Source organism: Sminthopsis crassicaudata, chromosome 6 (genome assembly GCF_048593235.1).
Source record: "Sminthopsis crassicaudata isolate SCR6 chromosome 6, ASM4859323v1, whole genome shotgun sequence".
Taxonomy (NCBI): Eukaryota; Metazoa; Chordata; class Mammalia; order Dasyuromorphia; family Dasyuridae; genus Sminthopsis; species Sminthopsis crassicaudata.
Window position 1 is genome coordinate 257,019,511 of NC_133622.1, and position 9,935 is coordinate 257,029,445.

General features: G+C 59.5%; 1 protein-coding gene across 1 annotated transcript in view; it reads left to right on the forward strand.

The window, feature by feature from the left end:
• The first annotated feature begins 2,706 nt into the window (after positions 1-2,706).
• CDHR5 (cadherin related family member 5) overlaps positions 2,707-9,935 on the forward strand; it is a 9,809-nt gene continuing 2,580 nt past the window's right edge. The window contains exons 1-14 of the mRNA XM_074274634.1: positions 2,707-2,934; positions 3,132-3,304; positions 3,474-3,524; positions 3,606-3,698; positions 3,790-3,891; positions 4,157-4,267; positions 5,298-5,468; positions 6,153-6,243; positions 6,365-6,462; positions 8,649-8,855; positions 9,054-9,167; positions 9,239-9,323; positions 9,470-9,574; positions 9,736-9,935. The exon at positions 9,736-9,935 is cut by the window's right edge and continues 109 nt beyond it. Of these exons, the coding sequence (XP_074130735.1) occupies positions 2,859-2,934; positions 3,132-3,304; positions 3,474-3,524; positions 3,606-3,698; positions 3,790-3,891; positions 4,157-4,267; positions 5,298-5,468; positions 6,153-6,243; positions 6,365-6,462; positions 8,649-8,855; positions 9,054-9,167; positions 9,239-9,323; positions 9,470-9,574; positions 9,736-9,935 (1,677 nt within the window). The 5' untranslated portion in view covers positions 2,707-2,858. The remainder of the gene's footprint in view (positions 2,935-3,131; positions 3,305-3,473; positions 3,525-3,605; positions 3,699-3,789; positions 3,892-4,156; positions 4,268-5,297; positions 5,469-6,152; positions 6,244-6,364; positions 6,463-8,648; positions 8,856-9,053; positions 9,168-9,238; positions 9,324-9,469; positions 9,575-9,735) is intronic.

Here is a 9,935-nt window from a genome sequence, read left to right on the forward strand (position 1 = left end):
GGTGGGGTGGTTCAGGAGGTATTGCAATGATCAGATCTCTGAAGGCTTTCAAAGTTGTTTTTCTCTCCCGGGTTCTTCTTAGGGTATAAACTGTTCTAATTCAGTTCAAGTCACTCTGTATTAGATCACAAATGAGTCATTCTCCCCAGGTTGCTCCGTCACTTCTTGTGGCAAAATATTTACCTCACTACATTTACAGACCACAGCTGATGGACACCTCCTTAGGTTCAGTGTCCTTTATCGCCGAAAGACCTTGGGAGTGGCATTTCTTCCCAGTTCAGGAAGGATCAAGATGCTATCTCTGCATCTGCACTGGAGGTCCGGGTGTCCACTGAAGCAGCAGCAAATTTAGATCTTTCTGGAGAGGGATGAGCTTCAAAGGAGTCAGAGAAAGCCTTGAGGTTGGAAGCTTTGCCCTCCACTCCACAGAGAATCCCTAAGCCCGACTGGACAAGGGTGCCATCTGCTGGAAGCCTGCTGACTGGGCCTCCTGCACCAACTTTGCCCCCTGGGACTTTTTGTTGTATTCCAAGGTCTGCAAATTTCATCATCACTAAGTATTTCTCGGTGTTTGCTTTCTTAAACATCGGTTTTCTCGATGAAGATAATATTATTTGCTCCTACAGTGGTGTTTTCGCTATAGACCTTGGATTCTCAACCTAGAATCTGTGAATTTGCTTTCTGTTACTGTTTTTGTTAAAGCACCCATTTATCCAGCGCTCCAAGATTGGAAAACCACTTTACAAATAACTCCTTTTCTTACTTAATAGTATTTTTCCAATTACATAAAGCGTTTTCAACATTCATTTTTGTAAGACTATGAGTTCCAAAATTTTTCTCCCTCCCTCCTTTCCTTCTCTCCTCTTCAAGACAGCCGGCCCTCCAATGTAAGTTAGTACAATCATGTTAAACATATTTCCACGTCAGTCATGTTGTGAAAGAAGAATCAGAACAAAAGGGACGAGCCAAGAGAAAGAAAAAAATGTAAAAAGGGCAAACTATGTCTTCATCTGCATTCAGAACCCATAGTTCTTTCTCTAGGTGGAGATGGATGTCCCAATGGAAGGACATCCCCTCAGTTTCCAGTTCTTTGCTGCCTCGAAAAGAGCTGCTATAAAGAACTGGACATGGGGGGACGCTCAGCAGTTGGGGAGTGGCTGAAGTCGTGGGATATGAATATACTGGGATGCCATTGTTCTATAAGGAATGAGGAACAGGTAGATCATTTTTTTTTTTTTTTGGGTGGAGGCAATTGGGGTTAAGTGACTTGCCCACGCAGCCAGTAAGTGTTAAGTGTCTAAGACCAGATTGAACAAGTAGATTCTTGAAAAAAAAAAAAATGGAATGACTTCTAGGAAGTGAGCAGAATCAGGAGAGCATTGTACACAGTTATAGGAACACTGTTCGGTGATCAGCTGTGATGGACTTTGCTCTTCTCCGTAATACAGCAATACGACAACACTATAAGACAATTCCAAAACTCATGATGGAAAATGCTATCTACATCCAGAGTCTAAACTATCTCTACATGTGATGGGAAAAAACAAAACAAAACAAAACTTTGTTAAGTGTGTGTGGGGGGAATGAAAATAAAATAAACAGATGGGAGATTGCCTTGATTTAGTAGTGGCTGATGAATAAAATAGTATTTGAAGGGGGAGAAGAGCTGCTATAAATTTTTTTTATATATATATGGGTTCTTTTCCATTGCATTTAGGACATAGGCCCAGCAGTGGTATTGCTGGATCAAAGGGTGTGCACGGTTTGATAGCCCTTTGGGCAGAGTTTCACAGAGTTTCAAATTGCTCTCAGAATAGAGATCAGTTCGTAACTCCACCCAGAGTGCTTTAGCTTCCCGATTTTCCCATATCCACATCCCATTATCTCCTTCTGAATATGTGTTTTGATCTTCCTTGTCACCATAGTAGCTTTCTACAGTCAGCATCTTTTCTGTTGTTTGCTCACTTTCCCAGCCTATTTCTTTGCCTTTTAATTCTTTGTTAAACTTCCAGAATGGAAGGCACACTGTCCCCAGGTTCACGGATTTGGGGCAGCTGTTTTCAGAGATACTTGTAGGGACAATGAACATTATTTCCTGTCCTGGAACCGTGAGGATGATTCCTGCTCCAGCCTCCTCCCCTCCCAGTCCCCCAACCTCCTCCCCTCCCAGTCCCCCAACCTCCTCCCTTCCCAGTCCCCCAGCCTTCCCCCTTCCCAGCCCCCTCCGCCTCCTCCCGCCTTCCATACAAGCGGTCTCACTTGGCCCTGACACTTCAGAGAGCCCTCCTCCTCTCCCACCTTCCCCACACAGGGAGGCGAGCAAAGTTCTTTTCTCAGCAGCTGAGGTCCCTGACTAGTTCATGGTCTGAATCCCAGGGCGGTCGAGATGAGGAGAGCCAGGATGAATGTTCCGGAAGCAGGGTCTGCCTGGGAACTGGGGCGCAGAGGAGAGACCCCCCCACGGTCCCCTGGACACAGGTACGGGCTCAGCAGAGACGGCCTTCTGCTCCTTGTGTGTGTAATGAGGCTCAAAGGGAGGAAGGCAAATTCTCCACAACCAAGACTCCGGCTGCCCCTCCCGGGGACCAGGCTGTCACATGACTGAGTGCAGGTCCCCCGTTCTGGGTGGATGAGACCTTGGAGATGGGGGCGTGTCAGAGCAAACCATCCCGGCCCAGCCCAGCCCAGCTCGGGCTGGAAGTGCCATAAATAATCATTTGCCAGACTCAAAGGTCATTCCCTGTGCCTGCGTGCCAGGGAAGTAGCAGGGCAAGGCAGGGTGGGCCAAGCAGGCCGAAGAATCTTTGCTCCCCTTCCCCGGAGGCGCCTGGGGTGGGCCTGGGGGCTGTTCCCCCACCATGAGGGCCTCTGGCTGGGCCCTGGGACTCCTGCCACTTCTGCTGCTGCTTCCAGGAGCAGAGGGCCAGATCCAGGGTAGTGGGGGCTAAGGGGAAAGCAGGGATAGAGGGAGGGAGTCAGGGGGCTGGGGGCAAGGGGTGGGGAGGAGAGGGGGAGAGAAGGGGCTGAGGGGGAGGAGAGGTGGGGAGCAGGGGGCTGAGGGGCAGGAGGGTTTGGGGGGCTGCAGGGACATTCAGGGATCAGTCTTGATTCAAAGTGGGAATCCCCCATAGTGTGCTCTGTGGACCCTGAGGAGGCCCAGGTGTCCGAGAATGTCCCCCCCCCACAAACCGTGGCCAAGGTCACAGCGCCCCCCGGGAAGACGGTGGTTCTGAGCCCTAATACCAATCCGATCTTCAAGATGGAGAATGGGGAGCTGAAGCTCGTCGGCTCACCCGACTATGAGGTAAGTAGGAGCCAGCTCCCCCTCCCGGACCCTTCCCCACCCTTCTTCCCCCTCCCTCAGAAGGCTGAACTCCCGGGCCCTCCCTCAGAGGGAACCCCCCACCTGGCAGTCCAGAGGGGGCTAGCTTGTCTTGGCAGTGACTGACTGTACACCCCCTTCTTCCACCCAGACAGATCCTGTGCTGATTGCAAACCTGGAGTGCAAGGAAGGGGATATCGTGGTGAGTGGCAGTTGGCAGGGGGGGAAGGATGGGGCAGGCAGGGATGATGACCCTTGACTTCTAACCCCTGGCTTGCCCCAGGTGACCAAGCTGATCATGACCGTGTTAGTCCTCAATGTCAATGACGAGCCCCCCCTGTTTCCCTTTTCCAGCAAAATTTGGAACGTCAGCGAGGTGAGCAAAGCAGTGCATGGGGAAGGGGAGTGCAGGGAGTGGGGGGCTTGAGCGGAGCTGCCCCCACCCAACCTTTCCAAATTCTGTGCAGAACACCATCGTGGGGACCACTGTTATACCAGCCACAGAACTGACAGCCACAGACAAAGATGGGGACCCGCTCTTCTACACTCTCTTAGGACAGAGTCCCCCGGTCAGTTGAACCGGCTTCCTCCCCCAATTCCCTCCAGCCCCCCTGAACCCCCTCTCCCCCAATCTCCTCCAGGACCCCCGGGCACCCTCTCCCTCTCTCAATCCTCTCTAGCATCCCTGAATCCCCTTCTCCCCCAATCTCCCAGCCTGGTGCCAGGCTCCCGTTGGAGAATATCTCCTGGCCACTTGTCTGTGGAGGAGGGAGGGAGCATTGGGCTCCAGCCGGCCACTTGATGCCTTGGGGCCCCCTCCCCTCTCTGCCTCAGGGTGCAGACAAGGTTTTCTCCCTGGCTGGGGTTAACTTCCCCGCCCTGCAGCTGGAACAGACTCTAGATTATGAGAAGATGCCATCCATGGTCTTCCACCTTCTAGTCAGGGTGAGTGTCCTCCCCCCAGGCCTCCTAGGAATCTGGCTGGGTGATGCTGGGAGGTGATCATAGAGGTGATCTTGGGAAGTGATCTTGGGAGGTGACTTTGGCAGGTGATCCTGCCAGGTGATCCAGGGGGTGATCATGGGAGATGATCTTGGGAGGTGATCCTGGCAGGTGATCCTGGGAGGTGATTTTGGGAGGTGATCCTGGGAGGTGATTTTGGGAGGTGATCCTAGCTGGATCATCCTGGGAGGTGATCCTGGGAGGTGATTTTGGGAGGTGATCCTGGGAGGTGATCCTGGGAGGTGATCCTGGCTGGATCATCCTGGCAGGTGATCCTGGGAGGTGATCCTGGCTGGATCATCCTGGCAGGTGATCCTGGGAGGTGATTTTGGGAGGTGATCCTGGCTGGATCATCCTGGGAGGTGATCCTGGGAGGTGATTTTGGGAGGTGATCCTGGGAGGTGATTTTGGGAGGTGATCCTGGCTGGATCATCCTGGGAGGTGATCCTGGGAGGTGATTTTGGGAGGTGATCCTGGCAGGTGATCCTGGGAGGTGATCCTGGCTGGATCATCCTGGCAGGTGATCCTGGGAGGTGATTTTGGGAGGTGATCCTGGCTGGATCATCCTGGGAGGTGATTTTGGGAGGTGATCCTGGCTGGATCATCCTGGCAGGTGATCCTGGGAGGTGATTTTGGGAGGTGATCCTGGCTGGATCATCCTGGCAGGTGATCCTGGCTGAGTGATCCTCGGAAGTGATCCTGGGAGGTTCTGGCCCTCTCTACCTTCATTTCCCCTCCATGAGATGGGGGGGGGTGTTTCTCAGGACTTCTCTTTGAGGTCTATCTCTACCCAGGAGCCTCTGGACACTTAGCTGTTCTGACAGGCCAGACCCAAACTAGCCCCGTCTGTGGCCAGTAAGTCCCTGCTCCCAAGCAGGGCTCTCGGTCCCCTAAGGCCAGGGGCTTGGGAAGGGAGCGGCCGGGGGGGCCTTTAGCCCCCTCATACGTGGCTGCGCGCCTCTACCTGCCACAGGACACTGAAGAACCGGAGGCTAAGCCTAGCCACACGGCCACAGCCTCCATCACAATCCAAGTGATTCCTTCCGACATGCGCCCGCCCTGGTTCTTGCCCTGCCGGTACACCGATGGGCGAATCTGCTTCCACGCCGAGTACAGAGGAGCAGTGCCCATTGGTTACGTCCTGGTAATGGCCATGCCTGGGGGGAGGGGAAGGGAAAGGGGCCATGAGGGCGGGCTGCTGAAGGCCCTGCACGGGTTCCTTTGACCTCAGGGTCCATCCCTGGGTCTCCAAGCTGACCCCAATCGGGCTGTGCCCAGACCTTTCTGCCAGGGGCTGAGGTGGGCACGTCTGGGAGCCCAGGGCAGGGACTTACTTGAGAAACTGAGGCAAATTAGAGGGAAAAGAGCAAGTAGGGCTAGGGGCTGGGCTTGTGAGTTACAGGCTCCTGCCCTTCCCCTGAGGTTTTGGGGGGCTATCTTCTCAGGGCACCCTGGCTTGGACCAGTCCCCCCCAGCCTCTTCCCGTCCAAGACCAAATCGGGAGACCCTGACCAAGGCCTTTGCCTGGGTCACTAGTGACTCAAGGACGGGGGCCGGGTGGCCGGGGGGGGGGGGGAGAGGGCGAGAGGCAGCTTGGCCCCGAGGACCCTCTCTGCGGGGCCCTCGGTGTCCCCCCCCAGTGGAGTCCTCGCTGGTCCTCCGGGAGGTGCCCCCAGGAGTCTCAGCCCTGCCTCGGGGCAGAAAGGCCTGGGAGTCGCTGGCGCTGCTGCAGGGTCAGCCTGAGGCTTCAGGGATGGAGTCCTGCAGTCTGGGGGGGCCTGGCCCGCGACACCAGCTCCACTCCTGGGCTCTCCTCCTCCCCCTCCAGACATCACCCTGCGTCTTCCTACCTGGGCCTGTGTATGCTGTTGATGGGGACGCTGCCATCAATGAGCCGATAAGATACAGCATTATCGGGGGTGAGAGGGCCCCCCTCCCCCCCCTCCGCCAGAGCTAACCTCACCCTCGCCCCAGCCTTCCTCTGGGATGGAGAGGTGCCAGGCGACTGAGGGTGGCCTCCCCTCCCCCAATCTTCCTCAGGGAACGAGGACAACACTTTTCAGATTGGCGAGGACTCGGGCAACGTCACCATGACCAAAGCTGTCCCCGTCTCCATGAGCTTCAACCTGCTGGTCCAGGTGAGAAGTGGCTCTGGGTGCTGCTCCCCTCCCTAGCTCTTCCCCACTGGAGGCTGCCCCCAGCTCTGAGCTGTCCCCCACTTCTGGAGGCTGTCCCCAACTCTGAGCCGTCCCCCACTTCTGGAGGCTGCCCCCAGCTCTGAGCTGTCCCCCACTTCTGGAGGCTGCGCCCAGCTCTGAGCTGTCCCCCACTTCTGGAGGCTGTCCCCAACTCTGAGCTGTCCCCCACTTCTGGAGGCTGTCCCCAACTCTGAGCTGTCCCCCACTTCTGGAGGCTGCGCCCAGCTCTGAGCTGTCCCCCACTTCTGGAGGCTGCCCCCAGCTCTGAGCTGTCCCCCACTTCTGGAGGCTGCCCCCAGCTCTGAGCTGTCCCCCACTTCTGGAGGCTGCGCCCAGCTCTGAGCTGTCCCCCACTTCTGGAGGCTGTCCCCAACTCTGAGCTGTCCCCCACTTCTGGAGGCTGCCCCCCAGCTCTGAGCTGTCCCCCACTTCTGGAGGCTGCCCCCCAGCTCTGAGCTGTCCCCCACTTCTGGAGGCTGCCCCCGAGCTGTCCCCCACTTCTGGAGGCTGCCCCCCAGCTCTGAGCTGTCCCCCACTTCTGGAGGCTGCCCCCGAGCTGTCCCCCACTTCTGGAGGCTGCCCCCCAGCTCTGAGCTGTCCCCCACTTCTGGAGGCTGCCCCCCAGCTCTGCGCTGTCCCCCACTTCTGGAGGCTGCCCCCAGCTCTGAGCTGTCCCCCACTTCTGGAGGCTGCCCCCAGCTCTGAGCTGTCCCCCACTTCTGGAGGCTGCGCCCAGCTCTGAGCTGTCCCCCACTTCTGGAGGCTGCCCCCAGCTCTGAGCTGTCCCCCACTTCTGGAGGCTGCCCCCAGCTCTGAGCTGTCCCCCACTTCTGGAGGCTGCCCCCGAGCTGTCCCCCACTTCTGGAGGCTGCCCCCCAGCTCTGAGCTGTCCCCCACTTCTGGAGGCTGCCCCCGAGCTGTCCCCCACTTCTGGAGGCTGCCCCCCAGCTCTGAGCTGTCCCCCACTTCTGGAGGCTGCCCCCCAGCTCTGCGCTGTCCCCCACTTCTGGAGGCTGCGCCCAGCTCTGAGCTGTCCCCCACTTCTGGAGGCTGCGCCCAGCTCTGAGCTGTCCCCCACTTCTGGAGGCTGCGCCCAGCTCTGAGCTGTCCCCCACTTCTGGAGGCTGTCCCCAACTCTGAGCTGTCCCCCACTTCTGGAGGCTGCCCCCCAGCTCTGAGCTGTCCCCCACTTCTGGAGGCTGCCCCCCAGCTCTGAGCTGTCCCCCACTTCTGGAGGCTGCCCCCAGCTCTGAGCCGTCCCCCACTTCTGGAGGCTGCCCCCCAGCTCTGAGCTGTCCCTCTCCCTCCGACCAGAGCTCTCTGGTCTCCATCTATTCTGCGGCTTTCCCGGGCTCCGAGCGCCCCTAGACCTCCACTCTCCCTCCCGCCCCCTTCCCGGCGGCCTCCGCTTCTTCACATCTCTCAGCCTGGGGCCGGTGACACTCAGCGCGTCCGCACCCACACTCCTCCTCTTCCCCATCCCGGGCGCCCCACCTGTCACCCCGAGAGCCCCTGGGGCGGAGGGCTCCGGCGCAGCCCCCGCGCCCCCTGGTGCGCCTGGGCCACTGCAGGAGCTGAGGGGGGCGGGGCCCCGCTTTCAATCTCTGCCCTCCCCCCCATTCAGCCACCAAAGGGACTTTTCTAAAGCTCAGGTGTGACCCCGTGAGCCCCTGCTCCGCGAATCCTCCGGCACAAACCCTTTTTTCCTGACATTCGGGGTCCTTCCTAACCTGCCCCCACCCTCAATTTTTCCCTCCTTCTCTTGCGTCCAGTGCCCCCGCCCCCCGCCCCCGGCCTCCATCCCTCCGCCCCCAGCCCCTCTCCCAGCGGCCTCCCCCGCCCCTTTATTTCTGTCCCGGTCCCTGGGCAGGCGGCTTGTCTCTGGCCAGAGCTTGCTTTGTATCCCTTAGTTAGCGGCACCCTCGGGGCGCAGCGGCCTCTTTCTCGGCCTGCACTGAGTAGGTGCTTAATCCCTGCCGCCAGAGCCACTGTGTTCCCCTCCCCCAGGGGAGGCTCCCGGGGAGCGCTCCGAAGCTACCCCCCTTGTGGAGGGCGCGGCCTCTGACGGTGGGGGGGCTTCCTCTCAGGAGCTTGAGCCGTGCCTCGGTTTCCCCTGCTCTTCCTAGGCTCAGCAACAAGTGCACACAGGAAGCTATTCTGTGACCCAGGTGACCATCTATGCGGTGCCTCGGGAGCACCCCCCGCGCTTCCCCCGGGCCCTGTACCGAGGCTGGCTGCCCCCGGGCACCGGCCTCAACGTGGCCGTGAAGGATGCGGAAGACCCGGATAGAGAGCTGAAGCTCAGCGCTGAAGACCTTGACTTTCCCTCAGGAGTAAGGAGGGAGCTGTCCTGGGGGGGAGGGGAGCTGTCCTGGGGGGGGGGGGAGCTGTCCTGGGGGGGGGAGGGGAGCTGTGTGGGGAGGGGGCCTGTCCTGGGCAGGGGAGGGGAGCTGTCATGGGGGGAAGATCTGGAGGGGAGGGAGAGCTGGGGGGGGGCTGCGACACCTTCACTGCGGGGGCCCTTTCCCCAGGTGCCCAATTTGGGCCTGGAGTACCGAATCACCAACAGCTCGGCCTTCAGGATGTCTGGGGAAGTTGTGCTGACCAGCGTCCCCGTGGGGCCCCCCGGGGTGCTCTACCTGGAGGTGAGTTGTGTCCTGGGCCGCGCTGGGCAGGGGAGCGGGGGCGGGGCTGATCAGCTGCTGCCTCTCCCCAGGCTGAGGTCTTGGACAGGCTGACGAAGGAGCGGGACACCACCACCATCGAGGTCCTCATCCAGGACACCCGGCCCACCCCCCCAGGTAGCGCGGTCCCCTGAGGCTAAGCCCAGGACCGGGACCACAGGCCCGGGGTTCTTAGGGATGAGGGTGGGACGTACCCACTGGGGCCAGCCCTGACTGTCGGGGCTTGCTTCCCTGAGCTACCCCGTCCCCTGGGTCTTCAGCAGAATCCACGACTCCAGACAGTGAGACCTCTCCGGCTTCAAGCAGCACCCCCACCAGACCCCCCACCCAGACCCTCCCCCACCCAGACACCACTGTGAAGCCCTCAGGTGGACCCCCCACCCAGAATCCCTCAGGCCCCGCCCCACCCAGGCCCCTCCCCACCCAGACACCACTGTGAAGCCCTCAGGTGGACCCCCCACCCAGAATCCCTCAGGCCCCGGCCCCACCCAGGCCCCTCCCCACCCAGACACCACTGTGAAGCCCTCAGGTGGACCCCCCACCCAGAATCCCTCAGGCCCCGGCCCCACCCAGGGCCCCCCCCACCCAGACACCACTGTGAAACCCTCAGCCACGCCCCCTTCCCAGGGGTCCCCAGGCCCTAGCCCTAACCCCACCCAGACCTCCCCACACCCAGACACCACTGTGAAGCCCTCCCTCACCCAGAATCCCTCAGGCCCTGGCCCCTCT